Genomic DNA, 13708 nt, shown 5'->3' with positions numbered 1-13708 from the left:
TATACTGTTTGAACAGTCAGTATTCCAGTATTTTGAGCGTTAAAAGGGAAGGTTCACCCATTTGGAATGTTATATTGTTTTTGTGCATCTCTGTGTGATGTTCTATCGATTCCCAGGGTCATTTAATGTTTTCATGTGTATCTGATAGTCCCCATAAAATATCAAAAGGAAGTTTGTTCTGAAGGGAACATTTGTTAGTTTTTTTAAACATGTATTTAACCCTATATTTTTGGCATTAAACAGTCTCCATATATACAGTGCATTCGGAAAGTATTCAGACCCCTTCACGTTTTCCACATTTTGTTACGTTACAGCCATATTCTAAAATGGATGAAATTGTTTTTTTCCCTCATCAATCTACACACAATACCCCATAAAATGACGTAAATGTAAATGTAATAATCTGTCCTGAGTGGCGCAGTGGTCTAAGGCACTGCATCGCAGTGCTAACTGTGCCACTAGATCCTGGTTCGAATCCAGGCTCTGTCGCAGCCGGCAGCGACCGGGAGACTCATGGGCGGCGCACAATTGGCCCAGCGTCGTCCAGGGTAGGGGAGGGAATGGCCGGCAGGGATGTAGCTTAGTTGATAGAGCATGGCGTTTGCAACGCCAGGGTTGTGGGTTCGATTCCCACGGGGGTCCAGTATAAAAAAAATATGTATTCACTAACTGTAAGTCGCTCTGGATAAGAGCGTCTGCTAAATGACGTAAATGTAAATGTAAATGTAATAACAGGTTTTTAGAACTTTGTGCAAATTGATGAAGAAAAAAAACACGGAAATATCACATTTACATAAGTATTCCGACCCTTTACTCAGTACTTTGTTGAAGCACCTTTGGCAGCGATTACAGCCTCAAGTAATCTTGGGTATGACGCAGCAAGCTTGGCACACCTGTATTTGGGGAGTTTCTCCCATTCTTCTCTGCAGATCCTCTCACGCTCTGTCAGGTTGGATGGGGAGCGTCACTGCACAGCTGTTTTCAGGTCTCTCCAGAGATGTTTGATCGGGTTCAAGTCCGGGCTCTGGCTGGTCACTCAAGGACATTCAGAGACTTGTCGCGAAGCCACTCTTGTGTTGTCTTAACTGTGTGCTTAGGGTCATTGTCCTGTTGGAAGCTGAACCTTCGCCCCAGTCTGAGGTCCTGATTGCAGGTTTTCATCAAGGATCTCTGTACTTTTCTCCGTTCATCTTTCCCTCGATCCTGACTAGTCTCCCAGTCCCTGCTGCTGAAAAACGTCCCCACAGCATGATGCTGCCACCATAATGATTCACCGTAGGGATGGTATTGGCCAGGTGATGAGCGGTGCCTGGTTTCCTCCAGACGTGACGCATGGATTCAGGCCAAAGAGTTCAATTTTGGTTTCATCAGACCAGAGAATCTTATTTCTCATGGTCTGAGAGTCCTTTAGGTGCCTTTCGGCAAACTCCAAGCGGGCTGTCATGTGCCTTTGACTGAGGAGTGGCTTCTGTCTGGCTACTCTACCATAAAGGCCTGATTGTTGGAGTGCTGCAGAGACAGTTGTCCTTCTGGAAGGTTCTCCCATCTCCACAGAGGAACTCTGGAGCTCTGTCAGAGTGACCATCAGGTTCTTGGCCCTTCTCCACCGATTGCTCAGTTTGGCCGGGAGGTGGTTCCAAACTTCTTCCCTATTAGCATGAATGAGGCCACTGTGTTCTTGGGGACCTTCAATGCTGCAGAAATGTTTTGGTACCCTTCCACAGATCTGTGCCTCGACACAATCCTGTCTCAGAGCTCTACGGACAATTCCTTCGACCTCATGGCTTGGTTTTTGCTCTGTGTAATGATGTCATGTCATAGTATTGTGAGGACAGAGGTAGAGTTACGAGATAAGTGGTTTGGGGTCATAAAGTCTACATTCCTTATGTCAAGGTAGATTAGTGATGTTTAGGATAGCATGAGTGATGGGCAGGATAGTGACTTGGGGTAAAGAGTGATGAACATCAAAGACAGGGAGTGCCCATGGAGAATTACCAGATGTATGCTAGGAAGAGGGTAACAGAAGGAATATAAGGTAGAGTGTTTCCTTTGTTCAAGTTAGTTCGTAACACCAAGGGCAAAGCTCTGGTCATTGTTGTAACGAACCCAGTACCGATCATTAAACATTTGCATTAACTGTCTACAAAGTGTCTAAGTATATCCTTGCATCCTTGATTCTTTGATACCCGAGAAACTCATCATAACACCCTGACATGAACTATCAACTGTGGGACCTTATTTAGACAGGTGTGTGCCTTTTCAAAATCACGTCCAATCAATTGAATTTACCACAGGTGGACGCCAATCAAGTTGTAGAAACATCTCAAGGATGATCAATGGAAACAGGATGCACCTGTGTTCAATTTCGTGTCTCATAGCAAAGGGTCTGAATACTTATGTAAATCAGGTATTTCTGGGGGGTTTTGTCTAAAAACCTGTTTTCAGTTTGTCATTATGGGGTATTGTGTGTAGATTGATGAGGGAAAATTTTTATTTAATTCATTTTAGAAGAAGGCTGTAACATAACAAAATGTAGAAAAAGTGAAGGCGTCTGAATACTTTCTCGAATGCACTGTAATTTCATTCATTTTTTCAACTGGTACCTGGGGACCTTCAGACGAGTCTTGTGAGGCCTGTGGGCGTGCTAGAGCAAAACATGTACATGTTCGTGAGAGGTTTAGTGTGTAGCCCAAACGGTTCGGACGCTACAGACAGAAGTTGGCAGATCGGCTGTACCGACTTCATATGAGTCTCCTGACACTTGTGGAGGTCATTGAGCAAAACGGAGAACATCATCGTGTTTGTGAGAGTCTCCTCTTTCCATAGAGGGGTTTGTAGGCCATAGTTTGTAGGCCAAACCGTTCGGAGGCTACATACGATTTTGTGATGAGTGATTTATCATATACAGTGGGGAGAACAAGTATTTGATACACTGCCGATTTTGCAGGTTTTCCTACTTACAAAGCATGTAGAGGTCTGTAATTTTTATCATAGGTACACTTCAATTGTGTGAGACGGAATCTAAAACAAAAATCCAGAAAATCACATTGTATGATTTTTAAGTAATGAATTTGCATTTTATTGCATGACATAAGTATTTGATACATTAGAAAAGCAGAACTTAATATTTGGTACAGAAACCTTTGTTTGCAATTACAGAGATCATACGTTTCCTGTAGGTCTTGACCAGGTTTGCACACACTGCAGCAGGGATTTTGGCCCACTCCTCCATACAGACCTTCTCCAGATCCTTCAGGTTTCGGGGCTGTCGCTGGGCAATACGGACTTTCAGCTCCCTCCAAAGATTTTCTATTAGGTTCAGGTCTGCAGACTGGCTAGGCCACTCCAGGACCTTGAGATGCTTCTTACGGAGCCACTCCTTAGTTGCCCTGGCTGTGTGTTTCGGGTTGTTGTCATGCTGGAAGACCCAGCCACGACCCATCTTCAATGCTCTTACTGAGGGAAGGAGGATGTTGGCCAAGATCTCGCGATACATGGCCCCATCCATCCTCCCCTCAATACGGTGCAGTCGTCCTGTCCCCTTTGCAGAAAAGCATCCCCAAAGAATGATGTTTCCACCTCCATGCTTCACGGTTGGAATGGTGTTCTTGGGGTTGTACTCATCCTTCTTCTTCCTCCAAACACGGCGAGTGGAGTTTAGACCAAAAATAAATGTTTTTGTCTCATCAGACCACATGACCTTCTCCCATTCCTCCTCTGGATCATCCAGATGGTCATTGGCAAACTTCAGACGGGCCTGGACATGCGCTGGCTTGAGCAGGGGGACCTTGCGTGCGCTGCAGGATTTTAATCCATGACGGCGTAGTGTGTTACTAATGGTTTTCTTTGAGACTGTGGTCCCAGCTCTCTTCAGGTCATTGATCAGGTCCTGCCGTGTAGTTCTGGGCTGATCCCTCACCTTCCTCATGATCATTGATGCCCCACGAGGTGAGATCTTACATGGAGCCCCAGACCGAGGGTGATTGACCGTCATCTTGAACTTCTTCCATTTTCTAATAATTGCGCCAACAGTTGTTGCCTTCTCACCAAGCTGCTTGCCTATTGTCCTGTAGCCCATCCCAGCCTTGTGCATGTCTACAATTTTATCCCTGATGTCCTTACACAGCTCTCTGGTCTTGGCCATTGTGGAGAGGTTGGAGTCTGTTTGATTGAGTGTGTGGACAGGTGTCTTTTATACAGGTAACGAGTTCAAACAGGTGCAGTTAATACAGGTAATGAGTGGAGAACAGGAGGGCTTCTTAATGAAAAACTAACAGGTCTGTGAGAGCCGGAATTCTTACTGGTTGGTAGGTGATCAAATACTTATGTCATGCAATACAATGCAAATTAATTACTTAAAAATCATACAATGTGATTTTCTGGATTTTTTGTTTTAGATTCTGTCTCTCACAGTTGAAGTGTACCTATGATAAAAATTACAGACCTCTACATGCTTTGTAAGTAGGAAAACCTGCAAAATCGGCAGTGTATCAAATACTTGTTCTCCCCACTGTATATCTCTAGCTTAAACTGACAGATTTATATGGGGATTTTTTTATGATGCTAATTAGATTTCCACGGGGGCGCGGAAATTGGCTGTAGGGGCTTTTAAGGCCTGCAGAATGAACAGGGCTTTAGTACCCTCCCTGTTTACTCTTTATCATTAACCAGAAACCATTATTAACTGGTTAACAGCAAAACAGGGCCAGAACCAGTCACTAAGGAATACAGGGCCTAATCGACCAACTTTCACTGCTCACTTCAGCTCATTCAACCACAGCTCTGCCTGTGACCCTCTGTCAGAGCAGGGCTAGAGCATCCTGGCATGTCTTGTTAATGGGGAGTATTGCACCCATTGTTGTTGGGGCTGGCAGCTCTTTATTCGCCGCGGCACACAAAGCTCATTCTGTTTTTGCCTACATGCTATTTGTGCAAGTGGGGTAAGCAGCTCAGACACACACACACACCTATACACACGTAGAGCTCATAAAATGAACTGGGCAGGAGTGTGTTTAGGCCTGTCACAGTGTGTATAGGATGTCGTGAATATGTAAATGGACGGCTGGGTTCCCACAGTAACAGTACAGAGCCAAGTCTGAGCTCATATTGCTATCCAGGACACACACGCACGCACACACGCACACACACAGCTCGTATCCTGTTTCCCTCCCACTAAATTATTCATCAGCCTGCCATGTCCCTGCACTTGTTTCTCGCACAAGCAGCTTGTCCCTTTCAATTTATAGTGCCTTCAGAAAGTGTTCATATCCCTTGATTTTGTTGTTACAGCCGGAATTCAAATTTGATTAAATTGATTTATTTTCTCACCCATCAACACATAATACCCCATAATGACAAAGTGATAACATGTTTAGATTTTTTTTGGAAAATGTATGGGAAATGAAATTACAGATCTAATTTACATAAGTATTCACACCCCTGAGTCAATACTTTGTAGAAGCACCTTTTGCGGCGGTTTCAGCTGTGAGTCTTTATGGGTAGGTCTCTTAAGAGCTTTGCACACCTGGATTGTACAATATTTGCCCATTTATTCTTTAAAAAATTATTCTTGATTTTTATGCCAATTTTAAGTCAAAACCGTAACTAGGCCACTCAGGAACATTCAATGTCGTTTTGGTAAGCAACTCCAGTGTAGATTTGGCCATGTGTTTTAGGTTATTGTCCTGCTGAATGGTGAATTCGTCTCCCAGTGTCTGTTGGAAAGCAGACTGAACCAGGTTTTCTTCTAGGATTTTGCCTGTGCTTATAGCTTTATTCAGTTTCTTTTTATCCTAAAAAAACTTCCTCATCCTTGCCGATGACAAGCATATCCATAACATGATGGAGCCACCACAATGCTTGAAAATATGAAGTTGGACTCAGTGATTGTGTTGGATTTACATTTACATTTTACATTTTAGTCATTTAGCAGACGCTCTTATCCAGAGCGACTTACAGTTAGTGAGTGCATACATTATTTTTATTAAATGTTTCATACTGCCCCCCCCGGGAATCGAACCCACAACCCTGGCGTTGCAAACGCCATGCTCTACCAACTGAGCTACATCCCTGCCGGCCATTCCCTCCCCTACCCTGGATGACGCTGGGCCAATTGTGCGCTGCCCCATGGGTCTCCCGGTCGCGGCCGGCTACGACAGAGCCTGGATTCGAACCAGGATCTCTAGTGGCACAGCCTTAGACCACTGCGCCACTCGGGAGATTTGCGCCAAACATTATTATTTTTGTATTCAGGACAAATACTTCATTTCTTTGCCGTATTTTGCAGTATTAAGTGCCTTGTTGCAAACAGGATGCATGTTTTTGAATATTTCTATTCTGTACTGGCATTTAGGTTAGTATTGTGCTGTAAACTACAATGTTGTTGATCCATCCTCAGTTTTCTCATATCACAACCATTAAACTCTGTAACTGTTTTAAAATCACCATTGGCCTCATGGTGAAATCCCTGAGCAGTTTCCTTCCTCGCCGGTAACTGAGTTAGGAAAGACGCCTGTATCTTTTTTTTAGAAGGGTTTCCATTAGGAAAATGTGGCACCGGACAACGTGACCGGGAAGATTTAAATTTACCGGCCATTTCAGAAATTTACCGGACCCATATGAATTGGGTGCATAACCCATTAGGGCGTCCACCCACGGTGCTTAGAATGACAGAAACCACATTTAGATTATGGTAATGTATCTTAACAGAATATGCAACTCATGTAATGAAGCAGCCAATAAAAAGTATTTTGAAAAAATTTGCCATAATGCAATTCGTGGGAAAACACCATTCTAAACAGCGCACCTGGGGAAAAAAACATTCTTAACAGCGCACCTAATAGCGTGTGACAGAGATGAAAATCTTTGTTAGAAACATAGAAAGAGGGGGAATCTAAAGATGCATCAACTAGGATGGGTTGCTAATATGACTAGGATTGTGCTTTTGGCTTCTGGACAACGAAAGAAAGTTGATATGAAAAGCAATAGAACAAGAAAGAAATGGCATTGTGGTGGGTCCAATAGGGAAGTAAATGGAAATACATTTGCAAAAATTACAGTACCAGTGAGAAGTTTGGACACAGCTACTCATTCAAGGGTTTTTCTTTATTTTTACATTTTCTTACATTTTAGAATAATAGTGAAGACATCAAAACTATGAAATAACACATATGGAATCATGTAGTAACCAAAAAAGTGTTAAACAAAATGAAAATATATTTTTATATTTGAGATTCTTCAAATAGCCACCCTTTGCCTTGATGACAGCTTTGCACACTCTTGGCATTCTCTCAACCAGCTTGAGATGTTGAGATGTCTCTGTCCTGATAATGTTGAAGGAGTGCGTGCACCTGAATACCCTTAAAAGTACGTGGCCTTCTCTGTGGAAATGTAGGAAAGTGTTTTTTTTAAACATATATTGCCAATGATAATATATTAAAACAATAGTTCTTCAGAATAAGCTATTTGAAAAATCTTTCCAACAATCTTCCCCTTGATAATCGCCAATCCCCGGTGTGAAAGAGCAATGGAAGTTATAGGCCTACTGCTGTATTGGCCTATAGGCTATGAGTTCCATGCGCTCATTTCTTTAGCCTCCATTGGATCACGGTGTATAAACGAGGCTGGTGATCTCACATTAGTTGACTTTTAACTTTTCTGATTTTAATTGAGATTTTTCTGATTAACCACGCACAATGATTTTGAGAAACAAAAACATTATTATTGAAATGTTCCATGAAAATAATAACTGGCACACAGAACGGTAGAAATTATAGGATCAATTGTAAGCTTCCCCAAACTTGAAACTCACGCGCTGCTTATGAAGTCTTTATAAAATAATTGCCTCCATGGTCAGATTTTGCCTATTGGCTTTTTTGAAGCAAGGTAAGACATGCCTCAAAATATGAAATAAAGCATTCAGGTTTCAAACAATTTAAGTATGTTTTCAAAATGCATACTGCCTCCAGCTCACATTGTGAACTGGTGGGTGACACGCTGATAGCCTGTTGCCTGCACCTGAATGGTGAATAGGAGGCGTGCTTCAATTACCAGTTGAGAAATAAAAATTCTAGCTCTTTTTAATCGTGCACCAAAACTGTTAACACGCGATTGCATTTAGAATTGTTGAGCAATGGCCTCCCGAGTAGCGCAGCGGTTTAAGACACCGCAGTGCTTAAGGTGTCACTACAGATCTGGGTTCGATCCCGGGCTGTGTCGCAGCTGGCCATGACCGGGAGAACCATGAGGCAACGTACAATTGGCCCAGCGTCGTCCAGGTTAGGGGAGGGTTTGGCCGGCCGGGATGTCCTTGTCCCATCACGTTCTAGCAACTCCTTGCGGCGGGACGGGCACTTGCACGCTGACTCGGTCGCCAGTTGTATGGTGTTTCCTCCGACACATTGGTGTGGCTGGCTTCCGGGTTAAGCCAGCAGTGTGTCAAGAAGCAGTGCGGCTTGGCAGGGTTGTGTTTCGGTGGATGCATGGCTCTCGACCTTCGCCTCTCCCGAGTCTGTACGGGAGTTGCAGCGATGGGACAAGACTGTAACTACCAATTGGCTATCACAAAATTGGGGAGAAAATGGGTGAAAATAAATAAATAAAATAATTGTTGAACAATTAATGGGTTTATAAAAGCACGTTTTACTCCAGTAGCAACCAGCTGAGGAGCTGCAGGAGAAATCCTGCTCAAAATAGGCTCTGTATGCTGTGCGCGTGTCAGAGTTTTGTTGGATTAAAGAGATACATGATGATTACTGAAAATACACACAGGCAAATTTAATTCCACCAAATTATGCTAATTCACCTATAGACCGATAAGCATGACGATCTAATGTATTTCCATCGACTGGTATTTCCATCAATGAATAAAAAGCATTATTTTGCAATGGGATATTTTTTCTTCCGGCAACTGTTTTATTTATCGGCTTAAATTTTTTTTATAATCGGGACTGGGTGTATTGATACACCATCCAAAGCCTAATTAATAACTTCACCATGCTCAAAGGGATTATATTCAGCGTCTGCTTTTTTTTTATTTTTGCACATCTACCAATCGGTGCCCTTCTTTGCGAGGCATTCAAAAACCTCTGTGGTCTTTGTGCTTGAAATTCACTACTCGATTAAGGGACCTTTATTAGTGTTGAAAGGGGTTGACTCAAGACATTTCAGCTTTACATTTATTAATTTAAAAATGTTTCTACAAACAAAATTCCACTTTGACATTATGGGATATTGTGTGTAGATCAGTGACACACAATCTCAATTTAATATTTTTTTTTATTCAGGCTGTAACACAACACAATGTGGAAAAAGTAAAGGAATATGAATACTTTTTGAAGGCACTTTATTGCCATTACCTCGGACTCTGTATAGTACTGGGTGAATATCAGACTTGACAACAACCACTCAAACATTAATTTGTGTTAGTATGTAAATGCTATGCCAATGAAGGAATATAAAATATATACAGTGCCTTTCAAAAGTATTCATCCCCCTTGGCGTTTTTCCTATTTTGTTGCATTACAACCTGTAATTTAAATGGATTTTTATTTGGTTTCATGTAATGGACATACACAAAATAGTCCAAATTGGTGAAGTGAAAAAAAATAATAACTTGTTTCAAAAAATTCTAAAAAATAAATAACGGAAAAGTGGTGCGTGCATATGTATTCAACCCCTTTGCTATGAAGCCCCTAAATAAGATCTGGTGCAACCAGTTACCCTCAGAAGTCACATAATTAGTTCAATAAAGTCCACCTGTGTGCAATCTAAGTGTCACATGATCTGTCACATGATCTCAGTGTGTATATATACACCTGTTCTGAAAGGCCGAAGTGTCTGCAACACCACTAAGCAAGGGGCACCACCAAGCAAGCGGCACCATGAAGACCAAGGAGCTCTCAAGACAGGTCAGGGACAAAGTTGTGGAGAAGTACAGATCAGGTTTGGGTTATAAAAAAATATCAGAAACTTTGAACATCCCACGGAGCACCATTAAATCCATTATTAAGAAATTGAAAGAATATGGCACCACAACAAACCTGCCAAAAGAGGGCCGCCCACCAAAACTCACGGACCAGGCAAGGAGGGAATTAAGGCAGGTAGGGCGGCAGGTAGCTTAGCGGTTAAGAGCGTTGTGCCAGTAACCGAAAGGTCGCTGGTTCTAATCCCCGAGCCGACTAGGTGAAAAATCTGTCGATATGCCCTTGAGCAAGGCACTTAACCCTAATTGCTCCTGTAAGTCGCTCTGGATAAGAGCGTCTGCTAAATGACCAATTTATTATTATTATTATTTATAATTAATCAGAGAGGCAACAGAGACCAATGATAACCCTGAAGGAGCTGCAAAGCTCCAGTGCGGAGATTGGAGTATCTGTCCATAGGACCACTTTAAGCCGTACACTCCACAGAGCTGGGCTTTACAGAAGAGTGGCCAGAAAAAAAGCCATTGCTTAAAGAAAAAATAAGCAAACATGTTTGGTGTTCGCCAAAAGGCATGTGGGAGACTCCCCAAACATATGGAAGAAGGAACTCTGGTCAGATGAGACAAAAATTGAGCTTTTTGGCCATCAAGGAAAACGCTATGTCTGGCGCAAACCCAACACCTCTCATCATGCTGTGGGGATTTATAGTTGTCTGTTTTTTTTGTCTTATTTCTTGTTTGTTTCACAATAAAAAATATTTTGCATCTTCAAAGTGGTAGGTATGTTGTGTAAATCAAATGATACAAACCCCCCAAAAAAGCCTGAGTGTATATAGCTAGCTAACAGCGGGGTTAGTTAGCTAACTCTTAAGCCTGGTTCACATTGGCAGTTTGAAGTGACTCAAATAAAAAACAATTGCATATCTGATTCAAATCTTAATAATTTTTTCAGTCTGAACAGCCAAAAAGCAAATGGAATTAGATATTTCCAGCCACCTTCGTAGGTGGTTTGAAATAAGATACACATCTGATTCCTGGCCATGCGACTTATCCTAAAATGGATAAAACATTTTTTTTAAAGAAATACCTTATTTACATAAGTATTCAGACCCTTTGCTAAGAGCCTCGAAATTGAGCTCAGGTGCATCCGGTTTCCGTTGATCATCCTTGAGATGTTTGTACAACTTGATTGGAGTCCACCTGTGGTAAATTCAATTGATTGGACATGATTTGAAAAGGCACACACCTGTCTATATAAGGTCCCACAGTTGACAGTTCATGTCAGAGCAAAAACCAAGCCATGAGGTTGAAGGAATTGTCTGTAGAGCACTGAGGCAGGATTGTGTCGGCACAGATCTGGGGATAAGTACCAAAAAATGTCTGCAGCATTGAAGGTCCCCAAGAACACAGTGGCCTCCATCATTCTTAAATGGAAGAAGTTTGGAACCACCAAGACTCTTCCTAGAGCTGGCCAAACAGCAATCGGGGGAGAAGGGCCTTGGTCAGGGAGGTGACCAAGAACCTGATGGTCACTCTGACAAAGCTCCAGAGTTCCTCTGTGGAGATGGGAGAACCTTCCAGAAGGACAACCATCTCTGCAGCACTCCACCAATCAGGCCTTTATGGTAGAGTGGCCAGACGCAAGCCACTCCTCAGTAAAAGGCACTTGACAGCCCGCTTGGAGTTTGCCAAAAGGCACCTAAAGGACTCTCAGACCACGATAAACAAGATTCTCTGGTCTGATGAAACCAAGATTGAACTCTTTGGCCTGAATGCCAAGCGTCACGTCTGGAGGAAACCAGGCACCGCTCATCACCTGGCCAAAACCATCCCTACGGTGAAGCATGGTGGTGGCAGCATCATGCTGTGGAGATGTTTTTCAGTGGCAGGGACTGGGAGTCTAGTCAGGATCAAGGGAAATATGAATTGAGCTAGAGAGAGATCCATGATGAAAACCTGCTCAGGACCTCAGACTGGGGTGAAGGTTCACCTTCCAACAGGACAACGATCCTAAGCACACAGCCAAGACAACGCAGGAGTGGCTTCGGGACAAGTCTTTGAATGTCCTTGAGTGGCCCAGCCAGAGCCTGGACTTGAACCCGATCGAACATCTCTGGAGAGACCTGAAAATAGCTGTGCAGCAACGCTCCCCATCCAACCTGACAGAACTTGAGAGGATCTGCAGAGAAAAGGGAGAAAGGTGCCAAGGGTACCTTCAACAAAGTACTGAGTAAAGGGTCAGAATAATTATGTAAATATGATTTTTTTCTAAAACCAGTTTTTCCTTTGTCATTATGGAGTATTTTGTGTAGACTTAATCAATTTTAGAATAAGGCTGTAACGTAACATCTGACTACTTTCCGAATGCACTGTATGTATGGAGAATGTTTAATGCCAAAATGATGGTGTTAATATATATATATATATATATATATATATATATATATATATATATATATATGTGTGTGTGTATATGTTTCATGATCTTTCTTATATCTCTCAGATATAGGAGAGATACTTCAGAACAAACTTCCTTTTGATATTATTTTGGGACTATCAGATACACATGAAAACTTGAAGTGACCCAGGGAATTGATTGAACAACTTAGTGTAGGCTGATTGGTGGTGGTGCTCGTGCTTCCTATCACTCATAAGTTATGTAGCAAGCCTAAGGTGACAACAATGCCTGCCATGGACGTTACCCAGTTTCTTTGAATGTTCAAAATCATAGTGTAGGAACACTTTTAAAGCCTAATAGCATAAGATGATCCAACATTTCAAAACAAGTCCTTTTTGGCTAGCCACAGCAGTCAACTGTTTAGCTTTCTAGCAGATTCAGTATTTTTTTTTTAAACAATGAACAAGCTAGTTGGCTACCACATGTTTTTTTCAAAACTGTCAGAGTAGCTAGCAAGCAACAAGATATGCCAAAATATTAGTCACAAATAAATCAGATTTGACCGTTCAGACAAGTCGCATGGCCAGGAATCAGATTTGTATCTTATTTCAAACCACCTACGAAGGTGGCTTGAAATATCTGATTCCATTTGCTTTTTGGCTGTGCAGACTGAAAATAAAATTACGATTTGAATCAGATATGTAATTGTTTTTTATTTGAGTCACTTCAAACTGCCAATGTGAACCAGGCTTAAGAGTTAGCTAACTACCCACGCTGTTAGCTAGCTATATACACTCAGGCTTTGGTTGGACTCATTCAGTGAAAGCAATGCACTGGGAAGTGACCTACGACATTTAATCCATTTTAGAATAAGGCTTGTGTAACGTAACAAAATGGAAGGGGTCTGAATACTTTCCGAATGCACTGTGTGTGTGTGTGTGTGTGTGTTTGTGTGTGTGTGTGTGTGTATCCTTCCTAAGTTGAAGTAGAACATGTTCAGCAGGCCCTTATGAGACATAAATAAATGGTCTGGCTCTTAATATACCACTACTGGTGGAGGACTTCTCATGATAATGTTTATATGGTTTAAATGTTTATAACAGAAGTGCTTTTGATGTTGCAGACCTTTCTGGCTTCTATGAACCAAGTGTTCCCTGCTGAGGAGGATGTCAACAAACATATGGAGGACAACTGTAAGTTCACACTCACTACTTTTTTCTATCCTCAAATTGGCTTGACTGATATGGACTTTATGTTGGTGTATGTAACTTAATGTGCAGATGTTTTTAAAGACATGCTCTGGTACTTTGGCGACTAAGGTAATTTTTTTTTTAAACCTCCCGCTTTGGGCTGGAGGTGTCAATGTGTAGTTCATACATGCATAATCT

At 42.0% G+C, this 13708-nt stretch overlaps 1 protein-coding gene across 1 annotated transcript in view; it reads left to right on the top strand.

Annotated features, from left to right (window-relative positions):
- myo6b (myosin VIb) overlaps positions 1–13708 on the top strand; it is an 82962-nt gene that overhangs the window by 16241 nt on the left and 53013 nt on the right. The window contains exon 3 of the mRNA XM_084144453.1: positions 13444–13513. Coding sequence (XP_084000579.1) covers positions 13444–13513 — 70 coding nt within the window. The remainder of the gene's footprint in view (positions 1–13443; positions 13514–13708) is intronic.

Source organism: Coregonus lavaretus, assembly GCF_964263955.1.
Source record: "Coregonus lavaretus genome assembly, chromosome: 27".
NCBI classification, from domain to species: Eukaryota; Metazoa; Chordata; class Actinopteri; order Salmoniformes; family Salmonidae; genus Coregonus; species Coregonus lavaretus.
Note: the sequence above shows the minus strand (reverse complement) of the source record. Positions and strands in the feature narration are given on the sequence as shown.